The sequence below is a fragment of the Colletes gigas genome, unplaced genomic scaffold (genome assembly GCF_013123115.1).
Source record: "Colletes gigas isolate AHSC1104 unplaced genomic scaffold, ASM1312311v1 Colletes_gigas_Sc00008, whole genome shotgun sequence".
In the NCBI taxonomy this organism is placed as follows: Eukaryota; Metazoa; Arthropoda; class Insecta; order Hymenoptera; family Colletidae; genus Colletes; species Colletes gigas.
In genome coordinates, this window is record NW_025106637.1 from 1,059,648 (window position 1) to 1,079,618 (window position 19,971).

The following is a 19,971-nucleotide window of genomic DNA, read 5'->3' on the forward strand; positions in this document are numbered from 1 at the left end:
GGCAGGGGATTTCAATGATACGCGTCTAAGCTGAGGGGTGGCGGTCTGCGCGATCGGCGTGAGGTCAGTGAGGACGCAGCACCTCGTTTCTTGCGTGCACGGAGGATCGTGGGACGTTATCGCGCGCGGAACAGCGCCAGGCGAGTTGAGAGGAAAAACGCTCGGACGCGAATCGGGATAACGGCAACGAGAATGCCAGACAAAATCGAAGAAACGGATTTCCAGCCAGGTCGTCTAAAGATCTCGTAATTGGCTAGCGCCTCGTCCAGGAAGGGATTCGAGAACGGTCGCGATCGAAATGGAGACCAGGGCGAACGAGTCTCTGGTCGGGTCCATCGTGAGGAACTTGACGCTGAACCAAACGCGTCACCACGACCAACTCTTCCCCGTAACCGTCCAGGATGAGGAGAACGTCGTCTCGAGGAGCGACGAGTCGACCAGCGGCGTCGAGCTGGGCTGGTTCAACGACTCGACGACCACCGGTTCGACGTTCTCCGACTCTTGGTACGGCGCGTCGTCGTCGACGTTCTCGTCGTCGTCGCCCAGCTCCGACAATTACACCAGCATATCCGACCTGTTCGTGTTCGAAGATCTGAGCGACTACATAAATCAGCTGAACGCTTTCGTAAATTTGACGTACGCCGGCGGTGCGGGGGATTTAAATCCAAACGGAACCGTGAACTGCACATCGTCGATAGTCGCCGGTACCGCGGTCGGCGTCGTCAGGGCAGGCGAGTGCGCGCCGACGGCCGACGTCGACGAGAAAACGGACCCTAACAGCTGGTGGGCTCTGATCCTCGTGATCGTGCCTTGCTTGACCCTGTTCGGCAACGTCCTCGTCATCCTCGCCGTAGTTCGAGAGAGGGCCTTGCAGACTGTCACCAACTACTTCATCGTCAGTCTGGCCGTCGCCGATCTTCTGGTCGCCGTGCTCGTCATGCCATTCGCCGTCTACGTTCTGGTGAGTTAGATCTAAAAATTCGATTCAGAAAGTATTCACTTCGAAAGAGGATAACATGTGTTTCGTTTTTATTTTTGCTTCGTTTAACACTAGACTGCAATGTGTATTAAAATACCAAAACTTTAGACGCGTGCAGTTCCGAAACTGTTGGTGTTTTATTAATTATTAAGGCATTGTTAGAAGCGGTGAACCTTCCCCTTTAAAATGCTTTTTTGTTTTTGTCGATCGGACTTTCCGTTTTCGAGATATCGTAATTTATGTAAAGGGGTATTTTTCTTAATTTGACTATCGCTGTCTCCGTCAGACGCGTCGCGCCGGACCTCTCTTTCTCGCACGTGTCTCGTGACCGAGTTGGCCGAGTGACCTACTTTCTCCGAGTCACGTGCCGGTCAACGGCCTTGACAAGGCCGTAGTAAGAATGTAAACAAACGCTTCGGATCCTTATATCCCCGGAACTAGCCACCGCATCGACTTGAAATTAAAATCGCTATATCTCCGGAACTAATTGAGCTATCGACTCGTACAAACGCTCATTTTAAAGGGCATTTCATCCTCTATCCAATGACTATACCAGTTACTATCATTTATGTTGTCTTCTGTGTTTATTTTGATGTTTACTTTGACTCTACATACCCAAAGAAGTTTCAACAATTCCTACTTATCGTACGACTTTTTTAAAATAATTGTTTTCTCTAGAACTAACTACGGTTTCATACATAGTTCATTTAGTAAAATATATGAAATGATAACCGAGGAAGCCATTACTCTGCTTCGTATAATCTGGGGAAGCCATCAAAGAACGGAATAAAAATTGCATATTATATTAGAGTAACGCAGAAAATATTACGAATTTCAGTACTTTGATATATCAAATAATCGGATCCTCGAGTCCGACTTGTTCCTACGGATGCAAATATTTGTGTACCCGGATTACAAATTGTTCTCTAATTCGAGTATACTGTTATCGGACGAATCTACACGGCTCCTCAGGTTTCGCGTTCATAGTGATTCTATCGGACGCGATTGCGTCACGGTTCTTCCGTTTTCTATTAATTTGAAGCGTCTTCGGAACGTTGGGGGTCGCTAGGCGTGCAGAAGCGTATTTCATTCAGCGTTTATCCGAAGAATTTTATGGGTCGACGTTGCGCGATGGTTTCCGCAGTTAATTACGAACCTTTGTCCCGATAAAAAGCATAGTTGTCGGACGTTATCTTGGCGCGGTTAATGAAAACTGTTTCCAGATACAAACTTCTTTGGAATTCGCGAGTGAGCTTCCCGCGGTAATTAAAAGCTAGCATTACTTTCAGACTCGCGCCGTCCGAGCTTTACTTTCCGCCCGCAGTGGCGAAAAGTGGGGTTGGGCTTCATTATGCTCAATTTAGAAACGCGTAATATTTATTAAACGAGGCCTTCTACGAGCTTCCGTTCGCGATAATGTTTCCTTCGACGGTGTACATGGACGTCTTGTCCGTTGTTTTTTGCGATACCTAAGCAGGAACTCCATCTGGAGGGTTAATAGGATTGCAAAATACACGCAGAGTGATTCGAACAAAAATCCAACAAAAATCCAGCCAATTGTTCGCAAGGCTCGTTATCGAACAAACTATTGTTCGGCTCGGCTCACGACGCTCCCATAGTTGGAATTCGTCGACCAACAGAACAAAAACAGGATTAGTTCATTGAGCTGTTCATCGTGGATGTGGTGTTAGGCCATTTGTTGAGAGAATAAAGTTTCTACAGGCGACGCTTAAAAAACGCGTCGGATTTATCGAGGTAGAACTTTCGATGATACTTCCTTGTGAAATGTTTTTCTTTAAATTTAATTCGATCGACATTCAAAACTTCTTTCATAATAAGCGACCAAATTAAAGTGGTATGAGTAATTCTTGGAGTGACGGTTCTCCCGAATTCTGTGACAGCAAGTGACCTACTTCCTCTCGCAATGCTCTTGTCGTGTTACAACGCGACTGTCAAACGGACGCGTTCTGCCATCGAGTTCTTTTTACGGAAAGCCGGTATTTATTTAGCTCTCATTTCGTTTACGTTCGGAAATAAATTTCAATCTCATGGGAAACAGTACAATTCCCCGATGGAATTAGTTTCGCTTCATTAAGAAAATAATTCCGACTGTTCTCGCGCTCTTTACGAGCTCTCGTTTGTTTCTGATTAATTCGTTCGGAGATGCGCAGGCGTCTCTGCCCTCTAATATCGGCGAATTTCATTTTTCACTGGTTATTGCATCAACCGTTTAAAATTTACTTTGCGTTAAGCAAACATAAAACTTTACAGCATCGAGTAATACGCTGGCTCGCGGATTTATTCGAATCGATTGCTTAATACTTACGAAAATAATTACATATCGTGGTTCTCGAAAGGCTTTCGCTGGAACAGTAGTATACGAGTATCAAAATTATACAGAAATTCTTAGCTTCAATATACCCTTACGTCATTATTAATAATCTCTGTGCTTCCACGTCCAAATTTCATTACGTTCTTCTTACATAATGCAACTATGTTGTTTGAAGTATTAAATGTTAGGTTCAATACCGTTCGGATAGTATCGTGAGGCATTGAATATCCAGCCCGGTACTTACGTAACTCTGTTGCAAAGGGATTTCCCTTTAATCCACGTTTTCTCGTTCGCTGCGATAATATATCGACGATAATATCAATCACGGGTATCTTTAAATATTTGCAAAACACAAAACTGGTCATAATATATCGCAAAGATGAACGAAATTGTTCGATGGATACAGGTTCTTTCAACGTAAGCAGTTTTCCGACAATCGACGTTCTATTGTGTAGGTACAAGATCCTAACCGAGTTGGAAAACTGCCACCGTGGTCAGTAACGATTTTCCGAAAGTTTGTTATTAATTTAAGCTCGTCCCCTTCGATGATTCACGGTGGCGAGGTGAATAAGCAGCGCCCTGGAAAAACGTACGCTCTCCAAAAGTCGCAAGCAGTTTTCCAACAAAGTCGAACTTTCCGGTAAGGTTGACTCGGGCGTTCGATGCAAACTTTTCCCACGGAAGAAGATAATAATTCTATGATTGCAAAGAGGGAGGAGAAAGAGGAGGAAGATTCGGATTGAAGGATCGTAAAAACGATGTAAAAGTTGAATTTCTGGCCACGGAGTTATTCGCATTCTACCCGTATCGTACGTTTTTATGATAACTTTTATCTAAGCCACTCGAAATCGCGGCACGACCAAAACTCGCCACCCCCGGCTCGATTTATTCGCCCCGCCGAATTTAATACGGAATCGCGAGCTGATAACTTGACCTCCGCGTCAACGAATCCACTAAATTCGCTTCTTCGTTCACAAATTTCTTCCCGGATCGTACCTTCCTCTTTCCGCGTCTGCGTATTTTTTTAGATCAAAATTTGCATGCTACTGTGCAGAATGATTTTGGAAATTGGGGCAAGCTGCAGCTCTTTTCTAAACGAAAATATAACAAATTCATAGAGAAAGTAGAATCCTCCATGTGGGACCATTTTTGGACAAAATGTTTTCGTTCGATCCAATGGTACATGTGCAATATGAATTTATATTCCCGTAGGTATACAAATGTACGATGTTTAACCATTTTATTAGAAACGCATTGTACATCTTTCATAAAATATTCCACACCATTCTCGTCGATGTAAATGTCCCACGTTATTTCGCATTCTAGGACTGAAATGAATTTCTGTCATTTTCAAGCGATCCTTTTATCAATGTTATCCCATCACTGTCGTATTGTGTACTGATATTTCCGAGTCTTCGCGCGATATGTATATCCCAGTCGAATGTACGACTATCTATTTATTCTGTGCAATCGCGAGCGCACTTAATCACTGATTATTTCGCTCGCGGAAAAGGTGTGCTCTCCGCGAGAATTAACGAGCCCCGTGCACGGTAAGTGACGTTTTTAATGCCGGATACATGCACTGTTGGAATCGTAGATGCCCTTTTTCCTTCGTGTAATCCGTGATCGTTACAAACGCGTCCCGTATCGACAGGTCGAAAATCCACGTAACAGAGATATCATTTTGCGTGTCACGAGAACTTACGCCGCTTGACCATTACTGGGTACCGTTTTGCAAGCACGTCGCACACGCACGTCGAAACACAGTCATTGTGCGCGCACCGTTTCCCTTCCTTCGCACTAATTAACCTTTTATAGGAACAACAGCAGAGTGTAATTTATGAGTACGAGTATAATTTATTCCACGCAACTGACATGAAACGTAATGACCGTTAAATGGGCGACCCTTGCTACGTGCACGGGGCATGCTAATATTGGCGATTTGTCGGGAAAAGAGCGAAAGTAAATGTCATTGTAGTCGAAATTAACCAGTTACGAACCCATTGTAATTGGAATTGTTCTCCAAAGGCTCCAAGGGCCGATATCCCGATCGAGCTTATAACTTTCTGCCATTAAATTAACCTCCAGAGAGTTCCTGATATTCTGATAACTAGGCGTCGATGTTGATCGAACGCGTTGCTCATTTGACAGGGTTTCATTTTATGCAAACGTTAAGTGGATCGGTGGAACCCTTATAACGATAGATTACTCGACATTTTCCATCTGCTTGAAAGATTGAGCAAATAATATCCTGTTTTGTCTTAAATAACGTTGTACGATTGAAAACAAGAGAGTTTGATACCACCTAAGTGAAATCCCGTCTATTATGGATTAATTAATAACGTTCCTTCGACGTCGAACAGCGCAAGATGGTCAAAGCGTTCGAGATGATAAAATCGAGACGTCGGGGGTTGGATATTAACGGGATGCAGCGTACTAAAATCCCTCGTCGAACGCTTAAACGATCGTTCGCAAGTTTCGCATTAAACGGTTTAGCGACGCGCGTGTGCGCGCTCGTAAATGCGTCGCGACGATAATGTCGCGACGCGAGCGTCGTGCCACAATCGAAGCACTTTAGTCAGGTGCCAGCGTTGAACCAGCGTTCTAGAGTTATTCCCTCCATCGGCGAAACATTGGAAACGGTTGCTCGGTGCCGTCGAACATCCGCCCGGAAGCTCCGAAATTTCTGCTTCCTCGAATTCTCCCTTTTTAGCGCGGCGATTCGATTGTTTGGAAACGACGTAGCTAGACTGCACGCTCTATAAAATAATGACGACCCGTAGCGTTGACTACGGTGCAACGATCTCTGCCACGTCGCCAGTAATGTTCGTTTTATTCTGTTCGTATTTTAAGGGAAAGTTGCGCCAAGGCACTCCCCGAGGATCGCCTCCACGCGGTTCTCCTACCCGTGACCTAACGCTGATTGGTAATTCGCTTTTATCGGTCCTCTGGTAGTTCTAAGCTTTTACGGTTACTCGGATCACGAGTTTGCAGAAATTTTTAAATTCCTTCCCGAGCCGTTAAACGGGACTGTATTTCCGGATTTTTTAATAACGGTCACCGTGATTCGCACATACTCCCACCCGAAAAGTTTTTTATTTCTCTGGGAATTGCCTCTGTCCGGAGCAGTCTGCAAACAAGCAGAAGAAACAAATTAATTGTGAAATGTGTGTCGGCGGTGGGAGCAAAGATAACGGGGGACGGTTGTCGTCGCTTAAAAATTTCTCTATCGTTAGTTATTTCCCATAATGTCGTCGCTTAATCGTTTCTGCCCCATCGGTCGTAGTTTATGCGCGCATAATTCCTCGTTCAATTTGCTCGGTTATTAGAATTTTTTATCCTCGCGTTTTTATTCCCACCAGACAATTTTTTTTTATCATGTTGAACAGCTTACTTTAACGCCGCGAAGAAACGACCGCGAGCAGCAGTAGTTTCACGCGATCCATTACGACAGATGTTCTCGAAACGATACGCGGATAAAGAATGTGTGTCAGCAAAGTCATGGTCGATAAATCAGCCTCCTCGCGTCTGGATGTTGCAGGCGAAGCTAATTGTCAATTATCAGAACTTCCATACCGTGCACATTTTACAGACGTATCGTCGTCGATTTTCAGGGTGCTTTATACCCCAAAATTATTTTCTTCGAACGAAACTATTACATATTTGTAAATTAATAAACTGGATCTTTTCATCGCCAAACTAGATACCTTCGGACAATCTCGTGTTTCCCGGTCACGTCGTTTCCGTTTTGTATTTGAACGGAAGTCATCCGGTTGTTATTAAATTTCGTCGAGACACGGCGAGACCAAATGCGCGATTTTATATATTTCCGCGTCGGTGTCGGTGCAATCCGGCGCCAACGTCACCGTAAATCTTTCCGTGAATTTGTATACGGTTCGCCGTTCGTTCGTTCTTATCAATGTATTCGTAATCACCACTCAGAAATCGCGGCGGAGATACGTCCGAACGCGACGTCGATTTTAATTAAAATTTAAATTAATCAATTCGTTTTGCATCGTCCGCGAACGTTCAGTATTTTTTCCATGCGACGTGCTCTGTATTTCGTAAGATCCCGTTTGTCCGCGGACAGTTAGGCTACCGTCCAAGCGTTGTAACGTTAACCGGTTGGATAGCGTGCAATTTTCAGTCGAAAACACGTTCCAATTCGCGCGATGCTGCGGTGCAAAACACCGTTAAGACCGTTGAAAAGGGTCGACAATAGTGAACTTTTATGGTCGGGCAGTCCTGGCGGATGAACATCGAAGTCAATCTGGTCAAAACCGAGTGCCATTATTCGAGAACACGTGTTTGGTCTATCGGAACGAATTTGTCCATTTCGGTACACGTTAAAGTCCTCGTAACGTAATTGTCAGTTTTCTTTTTTCGACGATTTCTCATCCGCCGGTGATCTATCGCGAGCTCGAGGGTCTCGTGGACCACGATCGGGGCGTATTTCGAGACACGGTATCGCAGTTTTGGGAAGCGTCGGCACGTGGGCCTCTGGGAACGACGTCTGCCGCCAAAAGTGAAATATTGCGAAGGACGGAGCGTGCGAGACGCGGGAAATAGAAGGACGTGGACGCGGACGAAAGTGGTAGGCAGAAGGGTCCGCGTGGAGTTCCATCGAGGGTGTGCTGGCGTGACCGCAAGTAATTTCAACCCCTCTGACACCGCTCGCCCCCGTAATCCCAAGAATCGAAGGTAGCCTGCACCGCTCAGCCGTTTCACGGAGTGGGTAACGCGGTAGATCGCCGGCCGGGGCAAGGTCTATGTTAATAACAGAGATCACTTCATCGCATGCATGCTTATTTCTTGCTCGACTCGGCTCGGTTATGATTCGTGCTGAGCGCCCAGAGGTTATCCCATCGGCCACGCTGTTAACATGAATATTAATGCTCGCACCGGAGAAGCCACTTTTCTTCTGGGAATAGAGACCACGGAACCGCTTGACCTTCCTAGACCACCTGGATACGATTCATCGTTCTAGCCAGCTTTCGTTCTCTTCGCCGGTATTCTTCGCGTTTGAATTTTAAAACATTCGTGTCACTGATCCGCTATAACACTCGATTTATTTGAAGCTACTTTGCATCGAACGACGATGATCCTTTGGACTTCCATTTTAAGAAACATGACGCGATGTCACGGTGCTAATGTAAAATCCTCGTGACACGGGATTACGGTGGTTTCGAGGTCTGTGTAGTAAAGCTAATTTTCAAAGTGTTCAAGCTATTCTGAATCAGTGGTGAGACGAGGGTATAAGCAAACGCGAGTAGAACTGGTAAACGCATCGTCAGACGGAACGCTCCTTTCCCTTATACGCTCTCGACCGCCTCCTCTTGCGATGTCAAATGCTAAATGGTCGTGGGAGAGGACGGCTCAAAAGCCATCGTTCTTGATCCCGTCTCGCCCCATTTCGAGATTGATCGCAGCCAAACCTGCGTCCCTGTCGAACTCTACGAAATTCGACGCGAACGGTCGCCCTGGTTTCTATACGCGTCACGCAACAGGATCGAGAACAAAAAAACGAACAGAGACGAACGCATCGCCACGCTTTCCAACACGCGGCATTATTACTATTTGAATTAAAGATAATAATTATTTACACCAAGCTCCATTATCATAATTATATTAATTACAGCATTCATGACGCGCGTTATTAACGTGGTTTCAGCGTGCACGGTGTATGATTTTATTTAATTTTGCTTTAATTAGAGAATATGTTTATTTTGCTTTCAAGCCGAGATCCATTTTGTTCGCAGTCCAATTAAACTTTAGAATCAGAATATAGAATTCCGAGGTTTTATCAAAGTTAATTGTTTTTTAATAGTAGAAATGCGGTCGAGGGATTTCAAATCCTGCACTTTCCCGAATAAAATTTCTTTCGATTACACTTTGCCTCCCCGTAGGTTTCAAAGTGATAAAACGAAAATGCAGTGACATTTGCAGGAGCACGATTCGAAGTTCGGTCGGTGGGCAATATTTAAAAATTCCGGCCAACGGAATTTATAACGCGGACGTGCTGAAGCTGCTGTTTTTTAGACAAACGCTGGAACGAAAAAACTAGTCGCGCAATGTTCGCTTCGTGACAAAATTTTCCGATTACCAAAATGTGTTATTCGCTTAAAACTAGAGCACCGTCAGCGGATCCAGTCGCAAAAATTATTCGAGAATTTCATACCTAGAAATTATAAACGACAGAAAAAATATAAAGGAACAGTAGAGGAATCGTTTAAAGCGATTAAAATTCGGAAAGACATTGTACTCGCCATTGATTTGCTCACGCGAATTTCGTGAAGTCCAAGGCTGTTTAATCGTAAATCATTAGAACCCGAGTGGGGCTGGTTTGCTGAAATAATTTTTTTATACAATTTAACGTGACAGAGACGATAGAATTACATTGGTGATTCTGGTGGGAAGAACAGAACGTGTGGAATCTGTGTTAGGGCTTGGGTTAGGTTCGTAGGTGATGCGACGAGGAAACTAAGTGGAGACGTTGGAAAGTTTTCACTTTCGAGCTTGGAAAGTGTCGTAAGTGAGACACAGACGAGGACTATTGTCTCATGTTCTCTCGGAGGCCACCGGATGTAGCTTTTAAGGTTCAGACATCTAGTCACCGAATGTTAGAAGCCATTTACCAGAGAGAGCCCTTGAAATTTTTGTGTTGAAATGCTCTTCAACGGAGGATCAATTATTATCGCTGAATACTTCTCGAATTAATCGATCACTTGCTTAAACAAATTCGAAACTAACGAAAGGATGACTTAAACCTTCCCCAATTTTAAGTAAGCCACATCGTATTCGGTGGAACGATCTTTAATAAATTTTCAGTAGCAATATTTTTGATACCCGATGACTGTTCCCAAGTAATTAGCGTCGTATTCTCGAGCATAAGGGGCACGTACGCGATAACGATATGCCCGAGATACCTGAGATTGTTGGACAGAGTGTTAAACTCGGTTGAATACAACCGCGATACCACAGAAGAGGGATGCTAGGGTTAAGAGGTAGATGAAAAGTGGTGCTTGTCAGGCAAGAGTTTATATCCTAGGTTGAATTTACCTTCGAAAGTCGTGGCAACGTGAGTTTAATGTATCCCGAATCTTCTTACGGATGAATCTTGGGAGGTCGATGGACGAATCGGGCACGCTTTAACGCGAATTTCTGGTACTCGCGTCAGTTTGTGCCCCTTCAGATTCGAACGAGTTTGTCATCAGCGTTTTGTTAGTTATCGTTATCATTAGTTGTCTGTCTGTTGCTTGGACGCGGTTGTGGCGATTTGCACTATCACGATCGCGATTTTATACATATCTGGTAAACCGCGCTCGTGCTTTTGCTCGTATCGGGAATGGAAACAAAACGCGGGGTTATGAAATACGCGAGAAGAAGGAAAAGCAAGTTTTAAACGAACTGTACGAAACACGACGTATAACCCAGTCCAATCTGATAATTTCTGGCGCTGGCACGGAGGTTCGATATACTCCACGGTGGTTAATTCGGTTTTGAGATCGAGAGAACGATCATACGTACTTTATAAGTCCAGAATACTAATTTATCTTCGTCAGTTGTAATATCCCGATTAGAAAATGTCACCGAAACGTTCGATCTCGTCGTAAAGAAACGGATAGCGAAGTTATCGCGGACGGAAAAAAAAATCAGGATGCAGAATTTGCGCGATCGACAGAAGTTGATAGGTTTCTCGTCGAAAGCGGGCAGAGTGATTAGGAAAAAAAGTTTGGCAGCGCGGTGCTCGTAAATTTAGCATATCGAAATTCACTTTCCACTCGTGACGCCACTGAAAGCCAACGGCAGTATATCAAGTTAGCGGATCGACCTTAGCTGCCGGCTGGAGTGTTCATTTTTCATCTGCACTTAGATGCTAACCGATAGGTTCCCGATCGTTTTTACGGACGATGTCGGAAGGAAGAAACGGCATTGCACGTTGGAAAACGGTCTTCTGGCGGTGTCGAGCGCATCAGTCAAGTTCACGGGGCCAAGCCAAATATCGCGACGGTGATAAAATTGCTGGTCGTCGCTGTACAAAGCGTGAAACTTTCTTCTGCGTCCGCAAGTCCGCTCCGATCGATCATGTTCGCCGAGAAAACTGACACCCGAACCATTGTAGAACTCGTAAATGGTAAATGTTTGTCAGTGTTCTGAAACGGTTAACCAGAATCGTAAGCTCCTTTTCTATATGACAATTAATTTGGAAATTACAAGCACGAATAAACCGAAATAAAATCCAAACGTATTCGATGCTGTGTATCATTCTAACAGAGAAACGAAATATCATTATACTTATGATTGAAATCTCGTCTCGATGTTTGCAAAGCAGTAAATAGCACGTACTGCTGCGTTTGCGTTTGTGCTGTATTTTTAAAAGCTTGTTATTTCATACGTTCAAATACGTCATCGGTCGTTTCGTTCGAAAACACTCAGTAGCTTCGACATAAAAATCCCAACAACGTTTTAATCCAATAAAAAAATATTTATCGAGCATCGGATTACTCGAATCTTTCATAAATGTTCGACGGACTACGTCGACGAGTGACATTTTTTCCCGAAAAGCTGTATTAACCCGGAAAATATATTGAACGGTCGCGCCATTATTCAAAGGTGCTCAATATTACCAAATTTCCCATCGCCTGGGCACCGGAGAGAAATTCGATTTCGATAAATAAAGAATAGCCGATGGTCGGGAAAAAAATCGATCAATTGTGCCCGGGAACACTGGCGATCACGTTTTTGGAACTCGTCGCCATTCAGAGTTATATTTCTCTCGCAGATGCTAAATGTACGACGTCATATTTCTCTCGAATCAACGTAAAGTGCATAAATCCGCCATTCCTCTGTGTCACCGTAATCCGACCTGATTGCGGCATGAAAATCGTATCCGTTATAACGTGACCCAGAAAGTTCTGATCGAGCAGAAAGTTTCATAAATTATCGGCGTAGCACGCGGGCGAATTTTTAATTGATAGCTTTAGTACGATTCCATCAGTCATCGTTTGAATCGATCAAAGAGAACGAGTGTTGTTAATAACTGTACTCTGCTCGATGAAGTTTTACATTTAAGGGAGTTCCTATCGCGGTGGAAAAGGTATTTACAAACAGAAGTGAAAATATACGAACATGTGGGGGTTGAGAGTATTTGGCTCAGCGACTAATACTACTTTTAACCCGTAACAACCGCTCTGGTCGCGAGTAGTCTAGGTACACGTATGGTCAGACATTGTCTTCTTCTCTTATTTGAGATACTTTTCGAGGAATTTACCAACAGCCATCAGTTTGTGTAATTACCATCGCGATGTTTAGCATTTTATCGTAATAATTTTTTATAATTTCGCTTAGAAAAGATCTACGTTTTGTCCCAGATTCTATAACTACCCAGTTTATATGCACACGAAGAACGGGCACGTTCTAAGGGAACTCGGTGTGTTTCTTTCCTTTATTGCCAGTTAAAACGACTCGGATCGTACATTTTTCTCGGCATCTGAAAATCGACCAGAGGAACGTTTTAGAATTCCATTAGACTAAAAAGTCGGGACACCGTTATTTGAGGCACGGACGTTGAATGAACACGGGTCACTGTAAAATTCTCTTGGGCAGTTACCGTTTTTGTACGCTCGGGCGAAACAATCACGACCGGTTATACGCGAGTAGAATTTTCATTTTAAAGTGGCCCGCTCGCCGATGCAATCTTCCGATAGTTTTCATTTTTGTGTTCGTTATTAGCGTGGATACATTTACGTAAACAGCGATACATCAACGTACGTTTTTCCGCGATTCTCTAAAACTGAGCATTTTTTTGCTGGTTTTATCGCGTTGACCGTAGGAAGGCGCAGAAAAACAGAAAGCAGCCGTAAAAAGCGTAAGCGGTTCCGTCGGAGTGTTATTTTTCTACGACTCTGGTCGTTGGCCATAATCGACTACGAGGTGGTTCTTTTATGACAGCCGCGCGTGCACGTGTTTGCCGTAATGTAACACACACAAAAAAGCGCAATCTCGAGGAGCGTTAATTGTCCTACGCCCGTCGACGAACTAGAAACAATACCGAACACTGGGCTCGCGGTGCAAGGTCATTTTTCAAAAGATCGCGGTATAATTACAGCCCCGGGCAACGAAGCTCGACAAAGGGCGAGGGTGAAACCTACGAACGGAGGACTGCGTGTGCCCTGCCGCGAAACGCAATACTCGCGATAAAAGCATTGCTGATAAAATATTCTCGCTCGCTCGGCCTCTCGCCAATTTCACGCGGTGCAGCCGCTGTCACAGTATCGTTCGCGTTGACGTTTCTGTTCGCTTCACGGTGCCGTCGCAAACTTTGCAGAAATCATGATCGCGAATACGACCGGTAATAATGCCATTTTTACCCGCAATGTACGAGAACTCGACGAGAAAACGCGGTGTGTTTCGATCTTCGAATAATTAAATTTCCGTTTCTCTATTACAGAGAAATGTTACAGGGATCCTTGCTGGTAATACAAACAAACAAATTCTCGAATATACGGTTATAGGGTTGTTAGGGATAAACGGAGGCCACCACTTTCCGCGATATCGATACCGTTACGAGTTTTTGATAGTAGATAAAGAACTGAAATAAAGCCGGATACAAGGAAATAAGCGAACTCTTGGAATTTTTCTCTTCTCTCGGGGAATTCTTTTCTGAAATTTACTACTGATAAAAAATTTTATTCGGCGTTTTCGACTTGTATTTCTGCCGAGAAATCTCTTTTTCTTCGTACCCGGGGGTAACGGAACGGCATGGATCGTTCTTCCGCGACGCTGGCGGTGCGTTATCGTCGAACGAAAGACATCGATCGCGGTTCGTGCGAAACGATTCCCTCGTCGTTTAGAATTTGACAGTCGTACTTGGTCTCATTAAACTTTATCGCCGCGAAGCGTTCTCGAGCGGAAATGGAAAGAAGAGATGGCTGGACGGATCGAAACCTTTTCTATCCGAAGTATTTCTGCCCGCACAATTACGGCACGTCCATTCGTCAATCTCCCTGTGAACGATCTTGCCCTGAATTGACGAGGCGCAGCGCGGAACGAGTAATTTCCCAGAAAATTTCCTCGTTGCATCGAGGATCGCATTTGCTTCCATCGTCTGGCCGGAATAGGTGTGCTCTCTGTAAAAACGAAACGGTACTCGATGGTCCGCGAACAAGTTAACGGAGTAATTTTATTTTTACCTCGTCGGTTCAGGGTGCGAGAGGGGGAGGCAAAAGTTCGATCAAAGGTATCCACTTAAACCTACCCACGAATTGTTACCTTTTCCCCCGCGGATTAATTTCTTTCCGTTTACCCACTACCGTGCTGGAACGACACTCGTTAACCGCAGAGACGTCGGGCTCAATTTTAATCCTCCTAACGTAATATCCACTTTCCTCGTAATCATCTTCTAATTAACATCTACTTTAACCGCGAGTAACGTCGAAAGTGGAACGAGTCGCGCGACGGCTCCACGATTAAAAAAGACCGACCGACCATAATGTTCGCCGACGCGGTTAGTGGTAATTCGAAACTTGGCCGGCTCAACTTCCCACTGCATTTACATCAACGGGCGTTACGGTGCCGTTGCAAACTCAATCAATTCTAGCTTATTCCGTCGGAATTTCGTCGAACGAGGAAATCGCTACGCCACCGCGATGTTTATGGAAGCGAACGTTCGTCCATAAAATCGGCCACTGGGAAACAATTTTCTCGGGACAGTGGCAGCGAACAGGACTGGATGGGAAGCCCTCGATCGATCGTAAATTATTTGGATCGATGCTCGAACGAGGGTTCGCCGGTGTCGAGGATACGTTTCCCTGGAAATCGACTTCTATTGTCCATGCTCTTCCGTCCCACGGTTGCAGGCATTCCTTGACCTCGAACCGCAATCCGAGCGGTTGCTTCTTGGCTGATAACTCAAAATTCCCTGCACACGGAATACAGATTAAGATTCGTCCGTGCCTAAGCAGGTAGAAACCCTAATTTAACCCTTCGCCCGCACGCTGGACGTTATTTTGTTATCGAATCACTTCGGGCCCCCAACAACTTGCAACCAGAAATACCTCGAAATTAAATACCCTATGTAAATCGAGTTGAAATATAGTTGTCAAAGTTTTAAAAAATATTCAAACGCAAGAAATTTCCCTATTATTTGCAGCTGCAGTTTGCAGAAAGTTTCAAACAGTTTTTGATCCCCCCGATTCCACCGAAAAACGTATAGGTTTTATTTGTACGCAAGGGTTGAAGCCATTTGGGCAAATAGTTTCCATGAATTCCCGTGAACCAGTTTGAAATACCGGTATATTTAAAACCAGACTTCGGGGTACGTAGTTCCGTAAATTTCAACTGTTATTCCACATCCGGAAATTCGTTCCTACATTTTTTTTTTCTAGAAGGAATAATTCCATAAACGTGGCTTATGCATTATAGAACGTAACCACGATGGAACACCATCGAAAATTCGCAGTATACTCAAACTTTAAAGATAATTTCCTCAAGTTTTCGAAGGTTTAAAAAATTCAAACAAATTACAATGCTTCTATCGCGTTGAAAATAGTTCCGAAATCCTCCTTGGTAAAAAGTTTGTCCGCATTGTCGCGAGCGAGAGTTACTAGCAAAAATGACAGAACTCGCGAGCTGTTCGGAACCGTGCAGCAGAAACTTTTTCGCCGGTTTAATTAAATATTTAGACATCGGAGAGGCGCGCGATTTTTATCCGTAAAAAAGTTTCGAATAACAAATACAACGCAAACGACTATTTAACCGTTACTGCGTCGGATGAAAAAGTAAAATGAGATATTTCTCAGCGAACAAATTAAAAGTTTAATTGCTCGATAGAATAAACGTCACGAATGATTTGCCGTTCGTTAGTATTACTCTGTACTTCGATTATTGTAGGATGCTCGAAAGGGATAAATTCGATAATTAAGGGATTTCCGTAATTAGTTCGTCTTGTCGGAATGGAGCCAAATACAGAAGTGAAATTGTTGATGCATTCCGGCGAAAACGCTGCCAAAGTTGGAGAAGCGATAGTTGAATAGCCATGGGATGAGCGTTAAGGGAGGGCCCAGAAGAGGGTGTAATAGGGTGGTACAAGTAATCGAAGCAGCTAGAGGGAATCTATTCCTGTCGGTATAGGTCTCCTGGCAAATGTTAGACTGTTTGGCCATGATTACGGGCACACCTGTGAGACGATATAATTTCGATAGTCGAAATTTCAGTCGTTGGCTGTTAAATGGTTCAAACAATACAGCAACACGGTAACTTATCGCGAAATGTGTGGTCGCACAGTCGAGGTGAGCTATCGTTGCTCGGCTATAGTACGCGGGATCACACACGTCGATCGAATTGCATTTCCTGAAAATTGACGCGAAGACTACGAAAGAAAGATCGCGGCTCGTGTCATCGGGGGTTGCAGATGTTTCCGTGAAGACGTAGTACGGTTCGTTGACGGGAGATATCCAAGTTAAACAATAGAAATGTTTTACGACCACTTTATTATCCTCCGCGGGAGTGGATGTTCTTTTCGCCGTTCCATGGAAACTTCGCACGATGGATCGCGTCTTCTACTATTTTTGCCGTTGGCTGCTATGGAAATGAACCGTTTCCAAAACTTTCACAGTAACTTGACGCGGGTAACGCGCGGATTTATGACCGTCCTACGCGCGTACGTTTCCACATTTCGGCGGGACAACGTTGTCGTGGTTCCGTTGTATTTAGTTACGTAACCGGAAACGCGACGAAGTGGCGTTGTAACGCATAAATCGTTTCTCCTTTCATCGACGTTGGTTTGTCTAACGTCAAGAACAACGAATTTGTTTGTCTCCGAAACATACACAAATCATCGAACTTTTCTTTCTCCCGGCCGAATGTACGCGCAAAAATATCATTAATTCTTCGGCTTCCTTCCGCGCATACCATTTATCGTTTTGTTGAAAATACGTTCATTATTCCGACGTTTCTTCGCGCGGGAACAGCGTCGAGTATGCGAGCGATCGGGACGTCGGTGATCAAAGGAATCGACACTGACAGGACTTTGGTCCCCCGTACGGAGGTCGCCTTTCTACTTTTACCGTTCTCTTCTCACTTGCTGGACGAAAAAGGCAGCGTAGCGTGTTAATAGTCTCGCAAGCTTTTCGATTTCGCGCTTCCTTTGATTCCACTTGGACCTGACGCGGCTTCTGGGTTCTTTCAACTCGAAATTGCAGCTGTCGCTCCGCGCGTTTTCCGATCGACGCGACGTTCTCAGGCGCTTTACTTGCGCCTCCGGTCTTTGACAACGGGTTCCTGCTACTTTCACATTCGCGAATTGCGTGTTCGTATGAATAATTTAGGGTAAGCGCGCCGTTTCGCGCAGCTTCTCCGACACTTCGATTTTTCAAACTTCTCGGACCGATCTCATCGAGATTCGTCGATGAAAATTACTACTATTTCACGGAAACAATTTTATCCCGTCGTTTCTTCCGCGCAATTCGTCCTGCTAAACCAAATTCATTGCATCGACGCCGTTAGAGTTCTGACGCTTACATTTTTATCAAGATCTGGCAATATTTCAGCATGAACGTCAACCGCGGTCTTAAATCTATCAACCGTGGATACGCGATGTATCTCACGACCAGTTTCAACGATCGTTTCCCGACACTTCATTTCCCTGAGAACGAAATTGGAAGTTACGCGTCAGTCATTGTGTTGCATACCTTGACAAGAAGCGATTGTAGATATTCCAAGATTCTTCGACATTTCCCGATATGATTTTCCTATATTGGAAAGCAATTCTATCCGTCGACGACGTCGTAGCGTAATTTTCGTTCCTCCGCGCATCGTCGTACCACGCCTCTACTTATTTCTAATGCTCCATAGAAATTATTAAAAGTTCTTGAGCACACTTCGAGTTCAAAAGATAGAGCATCAAATATTTTAACACAGTACATTACGTATTCGAGTAACGAGATTGCAACTCTGTGTTGAGTAAGGTATTGCTAGAATTCGCTTGAATTTTACATTTCTCGTAAACATTTTTCTTCCTTAACGAGGAAATTAAACGTGGTAGCCAAGTCAGATCGTGTCGGGGAAACTGCTCGCCAAGAAATACATGCATAGAACACATCGGTGAGCCATTCTAAGCCAACTAGACTCGCCACAAAGCGGGTTAATACGACCATTTTTATTTTCGGGCGAGAAGAAACGATGTCAATAACTCTTAATACGCTAGGAATAAAACAGTTTCGGCCAAACAGGGGTGGATGGTATCGACGTAATCGAAAGTGCTAACATCTGGGAAAGACATAATTTTCAATAACCGAATATGTCATAATGAAAACGAAAAGTTGGACGAGAAATCGGAAGTCGTAGCAAGTGTATCGAGAGAGATTTTCTTTCAAAACGAAGTTGTTCATCGCCGTTGAGTATCGATTACCACGAGACCGCGGATAAAGACCAAACGAAGTTTCGATCGTGGACTTAGTCGACGTCGAACAGGGGTGAAAATAACGCGAGGGATATTTCGCGCCATATTTTGGCCGTTATCCAAGTCAAAGGCAACGATAACGATGCTCTCCATCCATTGGATCGTACCATTACCGAAGTGGGTCAAAGCAGACTTTGAAATATCATTGTCGGGACTCCTGTGTCCGTCTAGTTCGACCATTGTTGCTAAGATAACATTTAATTGCGATCGTCACCGCCGTGAGCCGTGAATTTACTTACTCATCGCCCGTAAATTGCCCGACCGTTGTCGATCTGCATTTTTGTAGTTACGCGCTCGACGAGAACGTTTCCAGCGCGTTCAGCAATCACGATTGCCATCGATCTCGACGCATGGTACTGTTCTAATGGAAAGAGAAATGCGATTATTCGATACCAGATACGGTTCCCATTACCATCAGTGGTCCAAATAAAGCTTATACTGGGTATTGACTCGGCCTGGAATGATTCCCCATAACCACGGCTCCGAAAACACACGAAATCGAAGATGCTTGTTGTTAAAGGCGTCGAAAATTTATCCGAAAAGTTATTCTTATTTTGGAACCGCGGGGAAAACTATCGAAAACTATCCAAAAACTATCGGTGGGTTTTTCTTTATATCGTTCGCGCCCGAATACAAGCATGTTCGACCCTTTCCAAGGAAGAATTCCGTCCGAAGGCAGAACGAGGTTCTCGTAAAAACGCGCGCCCTACTTTGGAACTGCCGTTACTTGTCGTTCCGCCGAATCTCCTATTTCCCTCTTCTGGCCATGTTTCCTAACCCCGACTAGCATTCGTTTCGACGCGTGTGCCGGAAAACTTGGCGACTGCACATGTTAGAGGGATTTCTGCTACCCGTCGGGATTTAATCGCGACCCTCCTCGAGACACAGTGCGAAACGAAATCCCTCTCGTCGTATCGCGCTGATCGCGAACTCAGACCCTTCTTCATCCGAGCCTTAGTTACCCGGATGCCTTTCCACCGGAACAATTTACTGCTCGAATGTTCTTTTCTCCCAGTGTAATAATAATAATACCCTTTTATCGCCGCGTGCAGATAGAAGATATTATTTACGGTTTCCTATTTTTTAAATGATCAATCTAGAGTAGAAATGAAACTCCGAGGCTCGATTCTCACTAAATTTTATTTCTACGCTACACGCTGATTTATGTTGCCCGACCAGTAAAATCATCAATTTTGGAAA

At 44.4% G+C, this 19,971-nt stretch overlaps 1 protein-coding gene across 1 annotated transcript in view; it reads left to right on the plus strand.

Moving 5' to 3' along the window:
* Positions 1-298: 298 nt before the first annotated feature.
* LOC122396947 (dopamine D2-like receptor) overlaps positions 299-19,971 on the plus strand; it is a 148,538-nt gene continuing 128,865 nt past the window's right edge. Inside the window, exon 1 of the mRNA XM_043395744.1 lies at positions 299-961. Within this exon, the coding sequence (XP_043251679.1) occupies positions 299-961 (663 nt within the window). The remainder of the gene's footprint in view (positions 962-19,971) is intronic.